Source organism: Harpegnathos saltator, unplaced genomic scaffold (genome assembly GCF_003227715.2).
Source record: "Harpegnathos saltator strain DR-91 unplaced genomic scaffold, Hsal_v8.6 scaffold260, whole genome shotgun sequence".
In the NCBI taxonomy this organism is placed as follows: Eukaryota; Metazoa; Arthropoda; class Insecta; order Hymenoptera; family Formicidae; genus Harpegnathos; species Harpegnathos saltator.
In genome coordinates this window covers 201,981-224,791 of record NW_020230051.1, presented here as the reverse complement: position 1 = coordinate 224,791, position 22,811 = coordinate 201,981, and the positions used below count along the sequence as shown (strand labels likewise).

The 22,811-nt window shown below is 31.6% G+C and overlaps 4 protein-coding genes and 1 pseudogene across 5 annotated transcripts; 2 read left to right on the top strand and 3 right to left on the bottom strand.

Moving 5' to 3' along the window:
* Window positions 1-5,287: 5,287 nt before the first annotated feature.
* Window positions 5,288-7,282, bottom strand: LOC112588659 (uncharacterized). Its single transcript, XM_025299319.1, has 4 exons — window positions 6,870-7,282; window positions 6,417-6,633; window positions 6,121-6,288; window positions 5,288-5,976 (listed from the first exon to the last, which is right to left on the bottom strand). The coding sequence occupies exons 1-4, from the start codon at window positions 7,101-7,103 to the stop codon at window positions 5,303-5,305; spliced, it is 1,293 nt and encodes a 430-aa protein (XP_025155104.1). The 5' UTR covers window positions 7,104-7,282; the 3' UTR covers window positions 5,288-5,302.
* Window positions 7,283-7,669: 387 nt separating this feature from the next.
* LOC112588658 (uncharacterized) lies at window positions 7,670-14,813 on the top strand. Of its 2 annotated transcripts, none has more exons than XM_025299318.1 (6): window positions 7,670-7,883; window positions 9,108-9,169; window positions 11,146-11,211; window positions 11,299-11,412; window positions 12,975-13,507; window positions 14,764-14,813. In XM_025299318.1, the coding sequence occupies exons 2-5, from the start codon at window positions 9,124-9,126 to the stop codon at window positions 13,142-13,144; spliced, it is 396 nt and encodes a 131-aa protein (XP_025155103.1). In that variant the 5' UTR covers window positions 7,670-7,883; window positions 9,108-9,123; the 3' UTR covers window positions 13,145-13,507; window positions 14,764-14,813. The 2 variants fall into 2 exon arrangements, with proteins under 2 accessions (XP_025155103.1, XP_025155102.1); XM_025299317.1 differs by lacking the exon at window positions 7,670-7,883 and adding an exon at window positions 8,730-8,758.
* Window positions 14,506-16,051, bottom strand: LOC105190313 (protein ALP1-like; annotated as a pseudogene).
* Window positions 15,024-17,858, top strand: LOC105185882 (protein ANTAGONIST OF LIKE HETEROCHROMATIN PROTEIN 1-like). Its single transcript, XM_025299316.1, has 4 exons — window positions 15,024-15,180; window positions 16,080-16,331; window positions 16,424-17,056; window positions 17,136-17,858. Exons 2-4 carry the CDS (start codon window positions 16,329-16,331, stop codon window positions 17,244-17,246), a joined length of 747 nt encoding a protein of 248 aa, XP_025155101.1. The 5' UTR covers window positions 15,024-15,180; window positions 16,080-16,328; the 3' UTR covers window positions 17,247-17,858.
* A 133-nt stretch (window positions 17,859-17,991) lies between these two features.
* LOC105185881 (uncharacterized) lies at window positions 17,992-19,498 on the bottom strand. Its single transcript, XM_025299320.1, has 5 exons — window positions 19,343-19,498; window positions 19,107-19,270; window positions 18,831-19,032; window positions 18,516-18,679; window positions 17,992-18,420 (listed from the first exon to the last, which is right to left on the bottom strand). Exons 3-5 carry the CDS (start codon window positions 18,863-18,865, stop codon window positions 18,218-18,220), a joined length of 402 nt encoding a protein of 133 aa, XP_025155105.1. The 5' UTR covers window positions 18,866-19,032; window positions 19,107-19,270; window positions 19,343-19,498; the 3' UTR covers window positions 17,992-18,217.
* Between the last annotated feature and the right edge of the window lie 3,313 nt (window positions 19,499-22,811).

Genomic DNA, 22,811 nt, shown 5'->3' with positions numbered 1-22,811 from the left:
CAAAATGAAAGAGAGAGAGTGCGTGTAATTATTATGACTTATATTACTGCAGGTATTACTATATATATTATATACAGATGTTTCTGAAGTAAATTTATTTGTGGCTGTATATCAATTTACAAAATAGGCAATCAATCCTTATAAAGAATTATATTTTTCATCTTGTGCACTATCATTTTAATGTGCTAGGAGAGGAAATATATTACCTACAAATACAAATACAAATGAGATTCTGCAAATAAGTTTTGATACAATAAAGAAATGTTGCTTTTTCAATAACATATTAGTAGTTAAAGTAAAAGTGCCGATACCCGGATATATACCTAAACTTGGAAATTCTTATTATTTTGATTTTTAAACATGAATATTTAAATTTTCAATCATAATTAATATATATACATACATTTAATATATATATATATATGTATTCTATGTTGAAAATTTAAATGTTTGCATTAGAACAAAATAATGAGAATGTGCAAGTTTAATGTCCTATGACATATGTATATATATATATAAATTATAAATTAAATTAACTATATATATATATTAATTATATATATATATATGTGTGTAGCTAATTTAATTTAAACATAATTTTATTGAAGACATCACATGTGAGGTTGTGATTGGTACGTACGACATACGTGCGACATACGACAACGTCTTCCGACTGATTGTAAACGTGGCTTGATGAGCGTGCAATCGAGGGAACAAAGAGAGTTTCAACCACTAATCTTTTTATTAGCTGCACTGATTGAAAAATCCTTTTGCATAATGAAAGTACTTATAATAACGAAGTCTGGAAAGCAGAGTTTTATGTAAAATTCGACAAAAAATTTAACAACTACAGTTTCATTGTCATAATATTACTCTACGCATGAAATAGACAAGGATAGTACGATTGTGTCTGCCTGCAGCTCCATCGATTACGATTATGCGGAACTAATCTACTGTTCTGTTTTACCCCAAAGTGTAACAAAAATATTCCGCTTACACACACATCCAAGCCATTTTTTCTCAAATACTATTCTTTTTACACTGATTTCTGAGCTCATTTCTGTTACTTTAGTATTATTCTTTCATATTATGGCTAGTACGGAAGCAAAAGCTTTTGCATGGATAAACTGCAGAACTGTTATAATTAATAAGTAAAGTTACGAGCTGACGCAAACATGATAACGAAACTGTAATTTTGTAATTTTTCATTGAATTTGACATAAAACTTTGTGTTCCGTACTTCGTTATTATAAGTACTTTCGCTGTACAAAAGGATTTTTCAATCTGTATAGCTAATAAAAAGAATAGTGTTTGAGAAAATTGAGTCAATTTGTCGGTAAAACAGACGACTCCAGGATCCCCTTAACCACGATCTTGAATACAGGTCGGGAAACTCCTACCTTTTTTTGGTGGTGGGGGTGACTCGCTTAGTGACGATATTTTTGGTTCGCCTTCTAACCGCGCACGCCGCTGCGTTGCAAGAACTTTTTGTCACGCATGCGCGTTGTAATAAATGTAAAATGAAAAAAGTATATGTTAAGTATATCTTGTTAGCTGAAAAATGTGAATGAGTGGTAGCATGAGATCCTTGCACTCTTACCGTTTTTAGTTCGATTCCGGTTAATGTATTTTTAACAAATATTTTATGAAAAGTAAGAAAATGTGTTATTTAATTATTACGTATTGTAATTATGTAAAAGACATATATTATGTTTACGCGAGCGTTACTTTTGTAGTATCTTATTTAAATTATTGTAACTTATGATAATTTACTCTGCATAAACGGGATTCTATTCAATAAATCCCCGTTTACGCGGAGTGAATTATCGTAAGTTGCGATAATTCGAATAAGTTACTACAGAAGTAACGCTCGCGTAAACATAGTAGTAATAGTACTATCCCGCGATATTCGTAAAGTGAAATAAAATAATAAATCACTCCCGTTGTACATAGAAATAATGTTTATTTATCATATTGAGGTAAATGCAGAGGTAATAAATGTGAATTAATGAAAGATGTGATTACTTTTTGAAATAGCAATCCGTTTCCGCTTTTTATTCACAGAATAAATGTTAACAATTATAATTACATTTATTTATCATGCAATGTTATAAACTTATCGAAATAGTTTATTGATTTGTAAGTTTTGATAATTTTTTTTCTGTACAAATATTTTTTTCTTCTTTTCGTTTTCTTGAAATGTAAACTGTCTCATTCTCATTCGAATGTAATATTGGAGTGTATATGACAGGAGATGTGAGGCATGTGTTTTGCACGGGAATGAAAAAATGTATGAGTCCAAAACTTCATCTATTGTTTCATCAAAGACATGTTTGCTTGCAGCATGCTTAGAAAAACAATCCTCGATAAAACGTATCAGTTTAAAAAAGGTTGTGTTAGGATGAATCAGCCTTCCGTTTGATTTAAGGGCGACCAATTTCGAAAGCGAACTGTGATTGTTGGGATCTTGTATTAACGCTGCATGACAATTTACACATTCACCATAGCACCGCAAAACTTGTTTGCATACGTAGCCTAGAAAAATGTTAATCATAGCAACATACTTAAACGATTGGTTTCATATAAACGAAGAATGTGAAATGTAGAAAATAAAACACTTTGCACAACTATGTAAATAACATATAACACATGCTTTTCAAAATCCATGCGTACAGCAACCGCATGCAAATAAGGACAGGACAGCTGAAAATTTAAAATAAGTGTAATTAAGTGTGCAAATATATTTTAAAGTATTATTAGGAACATACGATTTTACGTAACCGGATACCAAGTCATGGGCATAATAAATGGCCAATATTATCGTACATGTAATCTTGAAGAATGTTTTATTATTTTTCACCGACTTGATCCAAAGATTCCAGCATCACCTGCTCAATGTCAATTATTAGTAGACAAGTAAAACAACACATGTGCAATTTTCATAATGGTAATCTAGAATGTTCATAATTCACATTTCTGTTTATGCATACAGTAGTGTGAAAGTTGTTTCTGAAGAATGCATTTCGTGTTGTTTTTTCTTTCAAGGACAAATTTAGGGGCGGAAAGAATAAAATCGGGAGATATTATTTGTTAGTTTAGGATACCTGTTGCATAATAAATGATACAATCGACAACACTAGGAAGGGTGTAGTTATGGTCGTCTGCGAAAATATTTTGATCTTCAACGTATTCGCTGTTTAAAATCTCGTTCAACCTATTTCTTATTTTTTCACGGCTTTGTGTCATTTTTGATTTCGGTTTTCCGCTTATCTCTTTGAGGTCATTTACTGTAATTAATATCTTTTGCTCAGGTTCAGATACAGTACAATTTCCGTACTTCGGCGGCTTCAAAATACTATATATCGAAAGTAATTTGTATATGTGCAGAAAAGTCGGACAAGTCGGATGGTCATTACAACCCGCTGCTTGGCGGATGGTGCCGAAAAAGTTCTGAAAGAAACATATTTATTTATTTATTTTTCATCGCCGTGTTATATAATGATAAAAACCAAATATTTTATGAATATAACTTTGATTATGTTTTTTTTATTTAACTTTCATTATGCTTAATTTTTATATGGATCCAGCGGCCCTCATATAGTCATCAGGGGTTAAACAAAGTATTAAAGTATTATTGAGCAACTTTACCTCCAAGTTGTCCTGGTTCACTTTCCCAGTTAATAGATATTTGAAATCGTAGCGCGCCTCCAAATACTGACATAAGTCCATCGTAGATTGGAGTGACAAACGAAGACCTCTTGCGGTCTCCTGAGTCAAAAATTCATGCTCGTTAATTTCCCCCATAATTTGAGCGGTCTCCCAGTCGTTCAGCCATTGTATTGAACTTCGCAGAACCTAATAATGAAAACGTCTCAAATTGTATAAAGAAGATAATAAAAACTGGAAGTAGGCAAAGGTCTTGAACAGAAACGTCTATGAATTCAAACTGTGGACGCTACTTATCAGTTAAATGACGAAACCGAGAACTACATTGGATGGTGTGATAGAACGTTTACCTGGAAATCGTAAGAATTAGAAGTAACTCCTTGATTCGGAATTTTCCGATTTAGAGCGTCGAACAAGTCGTTCATTCGCTTACAAAACTCAATAGCTTCACAGCCTTTTAATTCTTGACACTTTTCAGATACGTATAACTGAAGCCCATTCGCTACTGAATTGCTGAATATCTGATAAAAAATAATAAAAAAATCTATACCACAAATAATATCATAATATATCATAATATATCATAATATATCATAATAAATATTAAAAATTATTCGAATCGTATCATTTACACCTGTGTTGCGAGCCTAACACGCATTTTAGCTGTGCTATCTAATTCTACGTGTCTCAAAGTCAGCCGAGGACATGCTCGAGCGTTTCCTAATTGGTTACTGTCCAATTTGTGTAGAGTTTTAAAATATTCCCATTTGATCGGATCATTCCTTGCGTTCATCTACAACAAAATATATATGCAAAAGGAGACGTAGTAGTGAGAATGCTATCAATGCATCAATATAAATTCATATACATACTCGTAGTATTTTCTTCTTGTATAAACGATTTCTCACATTCTTGACAAGATGAGGAACGTCAGAGAACATAAACACGCGGCGATCATTATCCAAGGGATGGGTAAACCATGTCCGAGTCTCATTGATCGTGCTTTTTATACCCAGATTTTTTCCCATCTTCGTATTTGTCGCAGCTCCATTGGAAACAATTCCATGCACTATGGCCCCAGATTCTTCCAACAGAACGATTGCTTTAACTGCTATTTTTGCTAGTTCGTCGCCCCTCACGGGATTTTTTGATGCAAAGACTGCCACTGGCTGCATGTAGGTGTCTGCGAGTGGTTGAAACATTAACACAAGTCCGTGAGTCGCTTGATCCTCTATACTCGTCGCTTGAGGTCCTTCGTCACCAAAATCAACTAATCCAGAATAGGTGAGGGTTTTCGAGCATATAGAAATCGATTTTCGGAGATTGATCTCATCGAGTAACAAAACTCCGTGGCGTTGCATCGGTTTTTTGGAAGCAAAACTTTTTTTGAGCAGTTGTAAGAAATTGCTATCGAAGCCACATTTTGTGTTGATATTTGTAAAATAACTTCGAATAGTTCGGGTGCACGGTAATAGGATAACGTTGTTTTTACGTAAAAATTCGTAATATCCATGCGAACGTATGTTCATTAACATACAGAGCATTATCCATTCTTCTGAATATCGGTGACCTCTCTTATAGGTTTTTGCTGAAGTTATTATTTCCATCAACGTATTTTGCATTGTTTTTGGTATATTCAAGGACATTTTTTCTCCAATGTTTCGTCCTGAATATTTGCCAGCTCGTTTTGCTTAGAGATAAACTGCAACTGCAAATGATCTTGCAACAAGGCGATTCGAATTTTTGATCGATTTTTCATTCGACGCGTTACGCTCAATTTTTTTCTCAAGGCATTTATTTTCTTAAGATCAATTGGATTTGTGGTTCCCACGACTCTTTTTACTTGATCACGCTTTTTAAAACGTGCCTTTTTTTGCAGCAACGTGTTTTTCAATATTGTGCAACGTTTGCACCTTTTCGTTTTGGTGGTTAATTCACAATCGGTATGATGCCAAACATTGCAAGAAGTTCGATACGCGATGTCTCGTTCAATAAGACATTCTTCAACTGGACCAACTCCTTGACAAACTGGCATGCTTTCGAATTTTGACAAAACGGCATGTAGCGACGTTACATCGTTCATATTTTGCAAGATCTTAATTTCTTGAATGTCGACCGATTTTCCAAAAATCTTGTAATCAATTGTGCCGTCTACGTCGTCGATTATGAGACTTTTGTCTATAATAGGACCATCTGTGTCATTATTGGTCATCAACCGTACGTGTGAGAATATCAAATACCGTTTTGTTCCTCTGTACGACTCGGTGAAACTCCACGACTTTGGTATTGTGATTAACGAATCTTTGTACGCTAAAACATATAAAATATATATGTAATGATATTATTCGTATTATCAGACCCTAAATCTTATAATCCCTGCAAACGTTCGTACCAATACTATATTCGTTCATTTTTATATATAGTTAATGTAGATACAATAATAGCAACACTTACACGCCATGCTGATACTTTTCATGAGCTTTAGGTCAACCGAGTCCGATATTCTCTCACAATCAGTGAAACCATTTGTTTCTTTTTTGCTTTGCTGGCAATCAATTGCACTCAAATTCTCTATATTGACATTCGTGCTTTCAGAGAGCAAAAACTCGTCAATGTCATCGGCTGTAACAGAGTGTATAATATAATAGCTATTACGAAAATAGCATCATGGAATGGCTGTATACAGTAGGAATCAATTGCTGGATTGCTATTTGAATTCGTGGAATACAATAAAGCATGATAATATTTACTTGTCACATCAACAGACTGTGGAATAGGCAATGTGATTTCGATGGATTTTGATAGTGTACAATGCACGTCTGAGTTAAGCGATCCATTACTCGCAGCATCTACACCCAACTTTTCTTCCTGCAAATCCTCGTCCTTGGAAACTAACGTAGTCGAGGAAAACTCATAGAAAATCGTGGGCACAGCAGATTTAGATAAACGAGTTCGCAGGTACTTAGCCTGAACAAATTACATAAAATCAACTTATACAAATTGGGTATCTGATTTTTAAAGTCTGGAAATCGAGATACACTGAGACTACTATATCTAGCTCTTAATTATCTTTTTTAAATTTCTTTAAACCTCAGGATAAGATTACTAGTCACATAAGTCTTGAATTATAGTGTCAATACATAGATATATTATTAAAATTTCTTTTGACGCGACAGAATATTTTTTTTCATAACTGAGCTTACCTCGGTTACCACGTTTCCTTGTGCATCGCGCATTACGAGCTCCCTTATTATACTTGCTTTATCAAAATGTTTTTCACATACGCATTGGTTGGGTTTCAGGTCCTTTATGCCAGGGATTGCAGATATCCATTTTTTACGCAATTCGTCGCATTTTGGCACTTTAAAAACTGAACACTTCACTGCGACACTTTTGCATCCAGTCTTGCATTTCGGCACGACACAATACTTTGTCATTGTTAATTCACTACAACTTTGTGCGCTTGTTACACTGTATTTCGCTGGGTAAACCCAAGTTTGCAATGACCAAATTGCGATAACCTTCTATATAAGTTATCATTAACTCCGCAATGACAGCCGCTCACGAAGTTAGCGCAGCGAGATAGCACTCTTAACTTACAGCGCTCCAAGTGGTGATAGTGTCAACTAAAAATGCCTTCACTAAGCGGATCACCCCCTCCATAGGAGTTTCCCGACCTGTATTCAAGACCGTGCCCTTAACACGCTTTAAACGGAGTTCAAAGCAAGTTGTGGAACTGGGCCTTAATGACGAAAAGTTTACGTGAAAAGTTAGTGAAAAGTTTCCATGTTTCCCCTAGTTGTATGATCATAGCTAAAGAACATAAAATTACAAAAAGATGTTTTAAGAATATCCAAATGTTGTTCTATCTTTTTTTAAATGTGTTTTAGATACACACATGATATTTTGGAATATTTTGTGTTGTCTAGGCGACTTCACGAGAAATTTTTCACTTTTCACTTTTCGCTCTAGAGGAAAAGTTACGTGATCGATACTATGGGTGTTTACTTCTAGCAATCTGATTTGTAATCGAATTGGAAGCAGTGATATAAACTGACTTTAGAAAAAGTTCCCTAGACTAATGCAATTTATGAAACGTGTCCTCGGAGCAATCCGATCAAATCCGATTAGCTCATGACGAGTAGAGAAGGACGTGGTTTATTTACTTGTGATTTACATTTCAAATCATATTAATACGAATCAGGCAAAATATATAGGTATATACTTTATGAATCTTATAATTACTTTCTTAGCCAAAGCAATCTAATGTGAAAACCAAAATTGTCACCTTGCACTGCGAAATGAAATATGAATAATTAAAATTGACTGACATAATAGGTTAAGAAACCTGTCATAATAATGAATTATAGCAGTTTGATTTACTAATTTTTTTTTGTAATTAAAACAACAAGGAAATTAGCGGTAGCCGCAGCAAAGTACAAAAGAATTAGGCTAAGAAAGTGCTTTTCCGTTAATTGTACAAAAAACAGGAAAGTTGGGTGAAACTAATTAGAAAACTTAACTCTTTTGTATTTTACTATGACTATCCCAAACCTCCTTGTTATTTGATTTATTTTTTTTTATTTTAAATAGCAAAATATTTTCTTGTCCTAATGACTTTGTACTTTGTTGTGACTATCTGAAACCTTCTTGTTATTAGTTTTATTAAAAAAAAAATCAAATAATAAGGTGGTTTGAGGTAAGTACAAAGTATAAGAGAGTTAAATTTTTTACCGACTAGTTTCACCCAATTTTCTTGTCTTTTATGCAATTAATAACAAAATACTTTCTTCTTCTAACTTGTACATTGCTGCGGCTATCTTTAACCTCCTTCTTATTTGTTTTACTTAAAAAAAATAAATGAAATTGCTATAATTTGTCGCAATAACAGATTTCGTAATCTGTAATATTAGTCAACTTTAACTATTCATATCTCGCTTTGCGGTGTAGAGCGACTATTTTGACTTTCAAATATGGTTACTACGCATTAAAATACAATATAAATATGTGAATTTCAACCAAATCGGAAGTGAAAGTCTAAATTGGATAATTATCTAATTTTCAACTTCCTTCAAATGTCTATTGACAAGATGTATTTATATATCACCGATATATATTTTCAAAAAATTAATAGACTATAATGAATAACCTGCCACTCCTCGGATAGACAGAATACTGAACATAGTATAGTCTTTTTATTACTACAATAATTTAGTATTAATTTAGTTCTTTTGCCAGCATATTGGTAACAATTTTTATGACAATAGAAAATTTCTACAATATTGACACAATTTTCATGGCATCAGATGCCTTCTTTTACATATTAACAAAATTCTGTTTGTACAAGGATGCATCTTGATGTATTTATGCTAGTCTATTAGTTTATCTGCATCTACTTCAATTATTAGCATATAAGTTTATCAAAATAATCATTTTTTTAGATACTTGAAAATCAGTATGGCATGTGAACAAGAGGAAAACCTATGTGAACAGGATCAATACGGTATATATATTATATTATTGAAAAGACAATGTTTCCCAGTAAACACCAATTAACAGCAACATAACATAAATATTACAATATCTCATTGTCTAATTTAAATATAACATCCCAGACAGCACACGGATGTCCATTGGACGTCCGTTATATGTCCATTTTTTTTACTAAAGACGTCCATAGGACGTACGTTTGTCACAACTTGGGACATAGGATGTTCGATGGACGTACATCGGACGTCCTACAGGTCCGATGTTCAATAAGGACATCCTTGTTACGTCCAATTTATGTCCACGGACGTAAATCGGACATACGGACATAAATTGGACGTGAAAGGTACATCCATTGGATGTCCGATGCTGTCTGGGATATAACGTGCATGTTATGTAACAGTTACATTGTTGAGTAGAAAATTATAATATTGATATTATGTTATTGATAATTTGTGTTTATATGTAACTCTGTTACATATAAAGTATACGTAACAGAGTTACGTATAAACACAAACTCAACAGGTTTATAAACATAAATAGGTAACACTCTGTTACCTGTGAATTTTTATTGTAATATAAGAAATGGATTTTATTATTGCCAACCTGTAAACTTCTTGATTGCCAAATATCCACAAGGCTACAGCTATTTGCTTCTCCGGTAGTATCTTAGGCCAATTGTCTAGTTGCAATAAGTATGGTCCAATATGTTGTATCAATACTTCAAAAGTTTCTTTTTTGACGCGAAAATGTGTTTTAAAATCAAAAAGAAAACATATACATATATAACATGATAAAACAATATTATATATGCATTATATAAAATATTTAAAAAATTTTATATGCTTATATTATTTTATACATCTATACGCGTGTGCGCATATTAAACGATATTTAAATAAATATTTGTTTTGTTTATAAGTATTGAACCCATATTATTGAAATCACTGTTTAACATTGTTATATTCAACTCAGTAAATATGTATTATATGTATATGTATATGTCCTTCTTACCTGTCAATAAATAATAAAGAACGACGTTTTCATAAAAGTTATTAATTTTAATATGTTCTTCTCTTACTCTACGTATTTGCCATATATTTTCCTCGTCATCATTAAACATATTCCATAAAAGTAATAAATCCATGTTTGTGTTCTATAAGAATATTTATAAAAATATTTTTGTTAAACAAGAATATGAATCAAATTATAAGTTACCTAAGATATATATCTAAAGCCAGCGCCACACGGTGCTTGTTTTCGTGCTGGATTGCTTGCTGGATGAAAATATTGTGTTGTGATTGGTACATTTCCGAAAATGGGTGGAAATGCACCAATCAGAACGCAGTATTTTCATCCAGCAAGCAATCCAGCACGAAAACAAGCACCGTGTGCCGCTGGCTTAAAATATGTATGTATATTCAACTATAAAAGATTAGGTTTGATATCTTAATATGGTTTTTTCGAAATGCAAATAAATCAAGATGCAATCACGTCCTTTACTTGTTATGAGCTAATCGGATCTGATCGGATTGCTCCGAGGACACGTTTCATAAATCGGATTAGTCTAGGGAACTTTTTCTAAAGTCAGTTTATATCACTGCTTCCAATTCGATTACAAATCAGATTGCTAGAAGTAAACACCCTAATGTTAAGGTATTCTAGCCTGGCATTAACGCACAGGGGTACGTTCCAAAATCCAACCTTGGTTACCATAATTCGTTCCGAAAGTATCTATGCACTGAGTGGTTATCCAATGATAACCGTTCCAAAAGTCGCAGTTGGTCGACCACGAAAATAACTTTCTTACCTCATAAAATGTAGAGGTTGTTTGGGTTATCACTGCTAAAGCGCGGGAAAATACAAAATGAAAGTATTCAACCGTTTATTCTTGATTATACATTAACTTCCCTTGATTAAAATAAAATTTTAAACAGTGAAGCATCATGGCTAACAATGATGTTATACTTGTAAAAGGACGACATTTTTTAGTGCTCGATTCTCAGCAAGAAATTGAAAGAGGAGAAAATGGTGGAATCTTAGTTACAGATAAAATTAGTAAGTATTTCAGTGATATAGGTTAGAACTGAGATAGATTAAATCACTTCTAAGTTTTATATCTTATTTTATTTATATATTTGTAAGGTGGATTACTGTTTGAACTGCCGCTTTCGCCGAAGGTTATGGAATATTTTGATATTTGTGTAACAGATAAAAGTGAAACATTACCAGAGAAAGCAACTGAAGTTAATGCCTCATGTAATATTATTTTATTTACTTTATAATATATTTGTTTACATGAAATACGAATATATATATATATATATACAGGGTGCACGATTTATCTGAAGATATTGAAATATCTCGACAACAATGCATTGGATAAAAAAAAGTGGTTAATAAAAGTTATTAGTCTCGAAGGGGGACATCCAATGATACCAAACTCGACCTCCCACCCCACCCCCTGGGAGTGGGGGTTGGGGGCAACTTTGAAATCTTAAATGGAAACCCCCATTTTTTATTGCAGATTCGGATTCTGCGCCACAAAATACGTAAATTTTGTCCGAAACTTTTTTTCTGATTCGTGATAGATGGCGCTGTAATCGCAAAAAATTATATTTTCTGCAATTCTCCAGAAATGATCATTGGATTGAGAAATAAAAAATACCTGTTCAATATTTTTAAAGAACATAATAAAAGTTATTCCCCCCCATCCTCTCGGGGTAGGGTGGGTGATAACGTTCAAATCTCAAATGGGGACCCACATTTTTCATTGCAGAATTAGATTGTACGTGAAATTTTTATTGAAACAATTTTTTTCATTGAAACAATTTTTTATAATAAGCCGTAGTTCGCCATACACCCACAGTGGCGCGTCGAGCAGTTCCCTCTTCGATTCGGGTTCCCATTTCAGATTTGAACCCACCCACCCTACCCCGAGAGGATGGGGGGGGGATAACTTTTATTATGTTCTTTAAAAATATTGAACAGGTATTTTTTATTTCTCAATCCAATGATCATTTCTGGAGAATTGCAGAAAATATAATTTTTTGCGATTACAGCGCCATCTATCATGAATCGGAAAAAAAGTTTCGGACAAAATTTACGTATTTTGTGGCGTAGAATCCGCATCTGCAATAAAAAATGGGAGTTTCCATTTAAGATTTCAAAGTTGCCCCCAACCCCCACCCCCAGGAGGTGGGGTGGGAGGTCGAGTTTGGTATCGTTGGATGTCCCCCTTCGAGGCTAACAACTTTCATTAACCACTTTTTTTTATCCAATGCATAGTTCTCGAGATATTTCAATGTCTTCAGATAAATCGTGCACCCTGTATATTGTTGCGCTCACTCTTTAACTAGCAACACTCACACCACGCACTCGAGGAAATAAGAATACTTGTGTAAAAGAAAGGAAGCTTTACTATTTACAGCTTTGTACAGACTCTCTCATAAATAATTCTCCGAATGATAAATCTCGCGTCTGTCTATCTTGACAGCTTCCCAAGAACTCTTCGTCTGCTGTTCTTATTTTTCGTTGCTAGGGACTTTCGATCATAGCAATGTGAACACACCTCGATACTTCGCAAAAGCACGGGCGCAATAATATATATATAAATTACTCTTGCAATAATTATATCAATTGTAGGTTCGAATTTAAATAATAATAATAATAATAACTCTAATAATAATAACTCTGTTAATCATAATAATATAGATGAATCATCGAATATAAATGCAGGTATATATTAACGAAAAAATTAACATTATGTTATAACGCAAATCAATTTTTTCACTTATTTATATATTTATTTTACTTTTCAGCTGTTTGGAACGATAAAAGCGTGAAACTGTTATTTAGTTTGTATGAAGATTATCAAGATGAGTTTAAAAGCACTGCAATAAAAAATGATACAGTGTGGGACAAAATTAAAGTACAAATGAATATTAGTGGAAATTATAATGTTACCAGAACACAAATTAAAGATAAGTAGACAAATGTAAGGAAAGCCTACATGAGAATAAAAGATCATAATAAAAGGACAGGAGTTACACCTAAAACATGCCGATATTACAATGAAATGGATTGCTTATATGGAGACAAACCAAATGTGAATCCGGTTAAAGTTGTGTCAAATATGAGACTTGAGGCTGAAGATGAAAATACATCATCTGCAGAAAACAGTGCAGTAGATAATAATTAACCAAAGAAACAAAAGAAGACTAAGATTGAACGACATTTATCTTCCTGGACAGAAAACTTTATCGAGTATAGGAAAGAACGAGACAACTATCAGGAACAGCGTAATGCAGAAAAAATAATTGCAATAGAAAACGCAACAAAAACTTTTCGCGAGGTGATGGAAAAATTAATAAAAAAACTATAATTTGCTGAAAATATTTTTCTAAGAAACTGTTTTCAATATTTCATTTTATTGCATATGTTACAAATATTAAGAATTGTTTACGTATTATCAGTATTATTAGTGTCGTTATATATCGTTACTATTATTGAGAATTTTGTGATAAAAATAATTCTTAGTATATGCCAAAGAATTGTTTTTAGGAAGATAATTAACGTTCAGTTTACAAAAGTTTGATTAATGTTATTTTTGTGTTCATATTAAGGCTTCCGTTTTCTCACATCATCTTTCCTTTTAATGATATCAAAAGCAAGAAAATGATGCTAAAAATTCTTGCAAAATATATTGAAATAAAAAAATATATCCATGAAATAACATATAATTGATCGAGCAATTTTATAAAATAGTCCAAACACTTCTCTTTTACTCTAACAATGAATAATTGGTTGCAAATTAACGTGACATATAATTAATCTTTTTAATCTATTTCTTCGCATAATAGTGTTACATTAATGTACAGTAAATTATTTATTATTAGAAAAAAAGAAATGTTCAGAATATATTACAAATTTGTTCCATGGATTGCAAGTGTCACCTTATACATATATTTTTTTATTTCAACATGTTTTGCAAAAATTTTTAACATGCGTTTTCTCACTTCTGACATAATTAAAAAGAGATAAATGATGCGAGGAATCAATCCTTAATGTAAGAAGAATTTATTCTTCACGTTGATATTTGGCTTTTGCTCAAGTCTGCCTTACATTTCTGGACTGATACACATAATAGAAGCATAATATTTATGGAATACTTTTTGTTTTAAGTTGTTCGAATTTTATTTCGAGTTTAAACTTTAACATGACATATTTTTAGTTATATAATGGTATATATTTCAACAAACTAAAATTTAATTTAAGTTTATTTTGGTTGTCTTTAACTCATATTCTTATTCTCAAGTATTGTTCGAAAATGTTTATTTATTTCGTTCATAAATATTTAAATACATATATATATATAAGTATTGTTACAGTTGTAATAAACACAGTTTATACAGTTAATTAACATAATTTTTTAATCTACTAAATGTAAACTAAATGTAACATTTGAGCTATATAATTCCTTTTATTAATACCTTCTGCATCTCCTGCATGTTCTTTATTATTATCATCCACTTCATTATGTATTGGTTTACCATCTAAGATATACTCAATTATATCTTTATCTAAATCATTAATACATAAATTGTGCAGAACACAACACGCCAAAATAGTTTCGGGAATCAAATCTACTGGACTTATATGTAAGTATTTCAGATGTCGGAATCTCCCCTTTAATAGTGAAAAAGCTCGTTCGATAACCTGTCTACCTTTTATAAGATACTGGTTGAATCTTTGTTGTGCCTAAAAACAAAAGAAAAGTATAATTAATAAAGTGACGAATTTAAGATTTTTAATATTATTTTTATCTCTTTACCCTTGTAAGATGACCATTATCTTTATATGGAGGCAAACACCATCCTAAAATAAGGTAAATTTTGTCGCCAATGATATATTCATGTGGAAAGAAATTGTTCCTGTTCCTATTGACAGCGTGCCACAAGTTGCTATTCTTAAATATTCTCAAATCGCCAACCGATTCAGGATATCCAGCGAAACAATCTATGAATCGTAAGTCAACATCACATACTACTTATAAAACAATCGCATATCTGCATTTACGTGTATTGTAAAACTCTGAATCAACCTATGTTCAGTAATTAAAATTAACATTTTCAATTACTGAACATACTAAGCCAATAACTATTATGTAAAGAATCAACATACTTCTGGAGCAGGTATTTCAATATGTGTACCATCTATGGCTTCAATATTAGTCAATTTGGAAATCTTCTGAAATTTGGCTTTTGTACTTAATAAATGATCCTCTCTTGGCCAGGATATAACTTGTGGTGCAATTAAATTTAGAGTTTTTACTACTCTCCTGATACAATGGTTGAGTGATGACTTTGCTAAATCAAATTTTATTCCTACAGATCTGAAACAATACAAGAATAATGAAAGATTTATACAGATATAAAATATTAAAAAATAAAGTAAAATGTGATAGTAAAATTTATCAACAGTACTTACCTGTAGGAATCAGATGTAGCCAATAATCATACAGTAGCTAGCAATTGCTTTCGCACGGGTAATGTTAAGCGACCTGTTGCTCCTTGTCTCGATAGTAAATCTCCTAAACTATTTTTTCTAAATTTTCCAAATTGCCGTAAACTGTTGCACTTATTCTGAAGTGTTCTTTAAATTACTTTCCGGAAAACCTTGGTATGATATGTTCAACATAACCTTCAATATGGACTGCTTTCCTCAGGCTGCCACGTATTGCTACATTCTTTTCTATATTTATTAGGCGTTGCATTAATTCTTCGTCATCTTCATTATCACTATCACAAACTATTTCGATAATACTATTTAAGAAATATCTACTTGCAGCAAATGCACTGAATGTTATTATGCGTCTTCTATTTACTTCTGCTGCCATAATTGTAAATAATCTATTCTTTTTATAGCTGTACCAGTTCAGTAGTGTAGCTACATACTCATTCCAAAACAACTTCTACGGTAGAAGTACCTCAAGTAAGGGTGCAGTTACATGGAGTCAGAAATAGCGGAATGGAACGAAAACGGAAAAGACAAATGGTAGAGGTTAACAATTGAAACATTCCGTTCCGTTGTTTCGAAGCTGGCTTTCACATGAGATATTTTCCGCGGAACGGAACGAAACACATAACCAAGAGATATCACATCGATCCGTCAACATGGTAAAGTATTAATTACGGTATACAAAATATAAAATATAATATAACATATAAAATATTAGATATTTTAACAATATATATATATATTTTATTAGGAACAATTAAAGTCACAAAGGGAAATAAGGATATTGTTATATAAAATCAATAAATGGAAAAGTATGCCACAATTAGAATATTTAAAACAAAAAAAAAGAAAAAAATTAATTAAAGTTTATTTATTATATAAAATTTTAAAAAACAAAGAAAAAAAGAGAAGTCTACGAACAGTATGGGTACGGCCAATATTTACCGAAGAAAAAAGATATAAGCAAGGGGCAAGCGACAATTTAATTAAAGAAATGAAAAATGTGGATACTGAGAAATTTTTTGAGTATATGAGAATGGACATAGATACATTTAATGAACTACTAAAGTTAATTCATAAAAATATTATGAAACAAAATGTTGTTAGAACTCCAATATCAGCATCTACACGTTTGGAGATATGTTTACGCTATTTGACTTCGGGCGATTCTATGTCTTCCCTTTCTTTTGCATTTCGAGTTGGAACGAGTACAGTATCCAATATTGTGGCAGAAACTTGTCAAGCGATATGGAATATTTTAAAAGATATAGTTTTTCCTGAATGTACAGAAGATATGTGGATACAAAAGGCTAAAGAATTTCAAGATATGTGGGATTTTCCAAATTGTATTGGTGCAATTGATGGGAAGCATGTTGGACTTAAGATAAATATTAATTTATGTACCATTACATAAAATATTTTTCTTCCCTTTTTGTAAATAACATGTTTTGTTTATATTATAGGCTCCACCACATAGTGGTTCAACTTTTTATAATTATAAAAATATGCATAGCATTGTACTTATGGCACTCGCAGATCCCAATTCGTTTTACAGTGGTAGATATTGGTGCTGAAGGAAGACGAAGTGACAGCGGCATATTTCTGCAAAGTGAACTTTGGTATCAGTTGAAACATAACAATCTTAATTTACCAAAAGCAAAGTCTATTTCAGAAAAAGGTCCTAAATTACCATACGTAGTAATAGGTGATGAAACTTTTGCACTAATGTCCTATATGATGCGTCCATATCCGCAAAAGAGCAATTTAAATATACAAAAAAGAATATTCAATTATCGCTTAAGTCGTGCTCGACGAGTTGTCGAATGTGCATTCGGTATATTAACTTCGAAATGGGGAATTCTTAGAAAACTTATTGAAACAGGTATTGATACAGCTATTAGTATTGTTCAAGCAACGGTTTGTTTACACAATTTTTTAATAACAAGAGATCTTATGCGTCCTATGAAAGAAAGGACATATCTCGTACAAGATCTACGAGATATTCTTTCACAACAAGTTGATTCTCAAGAATTGCATAGCCTTGAAAATAGCCTAGAAATTATATCTCAAACTTGGAGTATTGCTAGAAATTTATTTACGCAATATTTCTGTACAAATGAAGCTATTCAACAGCAGTGGGCAAAGGCTTGTACAAATGATTACTAAATAAAAGTAATAAAAATATATATTACTATTTTTTATTATTTGTTGTCATAAATTTATGTTAAACAAAAATAAACTTTCTCTTAAACAAAATTTTATACATTTCTTTTATAACAAATTATTTATATATAAGAATGTGTTTTTTAAACAAAATATTTGTATTTTTTTTTATAATTTGCATTTATAAATCTTATATATCAACACACTCTTGTAAATTCCATATTACAACTAACTTTCCAGTATCACAAAGAATCACAAGTAACTTAACAGATAAAAAAGCTAAATGTAGAATATTCATTCTGTAATTTGGAATAGCAGATAACGACAGTTGTCACTATCTTCGAACTACAGAATATATTATATGGAGATATAACTCATTCTTCTATGTCCTTCCTTCCTCTTCCATTTCATACAGTTTTTGTAAGAAATCTATTTCTAACCGTGATCTTTTGTTATATGAAAGTCTGTGTAGACCTTCTCCTAGACGTAATAAAAATCCATCAATAGGATTACATTCAACATTTTCTTTTAGCGCTTCTATAAGAACTTTCTCACTTTCATCCACATCTTGTTTGTTCTTTCTTTCTATTAAATAGACGAAATATTAAAGAATTATTATCATAATGTTTGTACTTAATATTGTGTGTATATATATAGATATATATAATAATAAATTATACTCTTTGAATTGACTGATTGAGTATTAAAGGAAAAATCTGATCTTGAACTGCAGTCCAATTCATTGTTGATAAAAAGTACTTCATCCGATTCATCAGTGTCATTTAATGCACTTGATGTAGATGCTTTGCTATCATATATTGCTTTTCGCAAGGAAGTCACGGTTCTGAAACAAATATTAGAAAAATAAAAGCTATTACACACAGAAATGTCCGTAACACATTACATTCCGTAAAGTAGGAAAGCTTAGTAGGAAAGTTCTTACAATAAAATAATTAACCTATAAAATATCACTACACAAATATTATTTTACTTACTGTCGATATTCTAGTGTATCATTTAAAAACATCATAATATTATAATAACGAAAAGATAACTTGATGGTTTCACTTTTCGATGTACCAGCTGCACCACTTCTTTGTGCAATATTTTGTTGTTTTTTGAGCAAATTTCTCGCTTTCCTATAACAATCTTTTAAGTAATTCCAACGTTTTTCCGCGTCCGTGGGTGTATATGATCCTATAACATACAATTTGTAATTAGAATTGTGTTTATATTAACAAAATATATAAATAAATCTATATAGATAGCACCTTTCAAATATACACTGATTTCTCTCCACAAGTCAGCCTTTTGTTTTCTTCCTCTTTCTTTTAAAGGTAGACGAAAATCATATAGAGTAGGCCTGCTTTTTACTGCTGATATCAAGTCTTCATCCAGTTGTTCTTTATTACAGTATTTTCTACAATCTCTTTTTCTGTAATAATCATATTTATTAATAAATAATGTATACATTTATTAGTAATATATTATTAATATATTATTTCACCTGCTATAAAAATATTTTTTTCATTATCGATAAATATTAAATCCGCTTCTGTATTCGTAAAACAAGAATGCTCAACAATTTGATGCTGTTTTAAGCACCAACCACAGTATCCACATTTAAATTGTTCCTAATAAATATACATATATATATATTAATTATTAAAATATTCCCAATATTTTATAGTTGTATTATAATTAATATTTTATTATGCTGACGGATCGATGTGATATCTCTTGGTTATGTATTTCGTTCCGTTTCGCGAAAAATATCTCATGTGAAAGCCAGCTTCGAAACAACGGAACGGAATGTTTCAATTGTTAACCTCTACCATTTGTCTTTTCCGTTTTCGTTCCGTTCCGCTATTTCTGACTCCATGTAACTGCACCCTAAGCTATACTCCTACCAGAGAGAAGAATGAGAGCGGCCACCGGCCGTATTTCGGGGGATATGTCTAAGCGCATTTTAGATACGCCATCTGACCAAAATGCGCCTAAACTACGTCCGCTAGGCGTACTTTCGCGGTGATAAAAGTAAAATGCGCCTAGGTTCGTGTCCGTACTACTTCCATGCAATGGATAGTAGATTAGAAAAAGACAGACGACAGACAATCGTTCCGTCTTTGTCTCACTACTGAGCGGCGCGCGGCAGTAAACACGAGGCGAGGTAGCGGCGATCTTATCGCTAAGCGAACATCTCTCCGCTTTTCTTTCATCTTTCACGCTCCAGAGACATCAAAAGACGCGGTAGCGTCTCGTGTCAAGGGAACGTGCGAAGCGAGGAATTATTTTTCACGCACGCGAGGTAACACATGGGAGACTAGACGAGCGTCGACATATTATCTGTTTCTTTCCTGCTCGTCTAGCTTATTGACTGCGTGAGCCGCGAGATTTTTCTCGCTACTCCTATACCTCGCTCTTTCTCTCTCTCGCGCACTTGCTCGCTCTTCCTCTCTTCTCGTGTTCTTACGGCTTGATTAAATATATTAATTACATGACAATATATATATAAATAAATGACACATACATAGTGTATATGTATATAAAGAATATTTAGTATTAATGCACAAATAAAGAAGAGAGAATTATAATGAGAGACGAAAAGTTAATAGAAATCCACTCTTAGCCAATATATACATCTTTTAAAAATGATTTGTTATTAAAGTATATGACAGAATAATTTATTTATGCTAATAAATTTAAATTAAAAATTAAATGAAATGTTATTTGTTTTGTAAAAGATATTCCATTGTTACAATTTTCTTTTCGTAGCAAAAATTAATTTAGTCTAGTAAAAAAGGAAATTAGTTTTATTATCATATTTCAATTTTTATTTTTCACGACTTTATTATTTAATTTTACGAATAGATAACGTGCATATTGTTGCTCAACGGAAATTGCGAGAAAATGGTGATCTCCGTCAAAAAATAAATGCAAACTTTTTAATAATATAATAATTTTTTTACGTAAGTGTTTGTTTTTATAGTATAACCTGTTGAATTTTATTAATTATTAATTCAGCATGTTATAGTATAAAAAATATATTTTAATATAAACATTAATGTAATATTAATTGTTTGCATTTGCAAGAAATATGGATAGAACAGGATAGGTTGCAATGATACATAGGAAGAAGAAAGATAGATGGATAAATAGATAGATAGATAGATAGATAGATATAGAGATAGATATAGATGGATAAATAGATAGACAGATAGATAGATAGATAGATAAATAGATAGATGGATAGATAGATATAGAGAAACAGATAGATAGATAGTTAGATAGTATAGAAAAAAAGATAAATAGAAATATAATTATCATTATTATTATTATTATTAATGTTTTCAGTTTCAAGAGAACATTCGCTTAAACGTAAGTCTTACTTAGGTCCAGTTACGAGTGTTAACACTCGTAAAGTCAGCCGAATTTTAAGCATCTCGTAGAAACAAGTGCTTCAACTCATCAATATAAATGTAGAGGAAAGTAACCGAAACAGCCAAAAACCTCCTACAGAAAGGAAGAGATTTGAGCAGAAATTCATATTCAGTAGCTTCGAGACATTAAGTCAATTAGACAGTCCATGTTAATGTAAGTTGCATATTAAATAATAATCATTCATTGTTAATCTCTTCTCTGCTTCGCATTTATTTTCGAGCTTTTAGCATTATGTTTCAAATCAGCATGTTAATCTTTGACTTGTGAAAGGAATTGTTCAATTAATAATTGAAACTTAGAGAATGTAATGAAAGGCCATATATCATTGATAATTGATATGAGCAATTTCAATCAGTTCAATCGAAGAGCGTTCCATTGTGTAGGTTACAATTGGTTATATAGATAATATTTATAATCGTAACATCGTGAAAGATGCCGATGATTGAGAAACGCTAAGATTTAGTTTCATAATTTATTTTAACCGGAGTTTAAGACTTATTGAGACAAACTTGCATAGTCATATTCATATGCATAACTGAAATAGAACAAATAATTATATAAAAGTGAAGATGATGTCAAAATTAAGTTAAAATAATTTTAACGTTATCTTGACCTTTGATGATTATTTGTTCTAGAGAAGGAAACAGATTAATTAAATGTAAAATATGTCTAATATAAAAGGCACGCTTGTACGGATTATGATTGGTTGATTTCCTTGTGCATATCAATGATGCGATTATGTAATTTTGTTGAGATAGGCTTTTAAAGAGTTGTCTTATTGAACCCGACAAAAAATACGTATATTTCGTTAATTTTTTTGCGGAAGCGAAAAAGATCACATGATTAAAAGATTACGGGTTTTGAGAGTTTGCTTAATGATGTTTGAAGAATATATATATATTTTTCTACAAGTATGTAAGGTTAAAAATATATAAAATATTGCAGTAAAAGTAAAGAGGTTGCAAATAGACGATTCCAAGGAATTTCTAAATGTGTGTGATTTAATTTTACACAATTATTTAAAATAGCTTTTTATTTTCTATGAGTATAGCTATTGTCTGAACTACAATCGGAACACAAATAATAAAATAGTAGCATTTAGAACAAAAATCGTATATTTCTGGCCTCTCGGTAAAGTTTAATAAAAAATATTAATTATTAATGAATTTGGTTAATTGTAGTTAAAACGGTAAAGAGAAGTCTATTTTATAATGCTGCCAAGTTGCAAGTCGATTGGTCAAATTGAGTTATCAATTGGTTATTGAGATATTGTGCGCACCGTGGAACCTCCTTGCTTTCACTGCAATATTTTTCATATTTTTAATCTTATATGTAGAAATTTATATACATTCTTTACAAACATCACATTAAACAAACCCTCAAAACAAAAATCCTGTAATCTTAAAGAAACAGGATATTAATCTAAAAAATAGAAACGATCAGAAATAACCGCTCGGTACTTCTAATATTAACGAATTATATTCCGGTTAAAATAATATAAATCGTATAATATATTCCGGTTAATATAATATAAG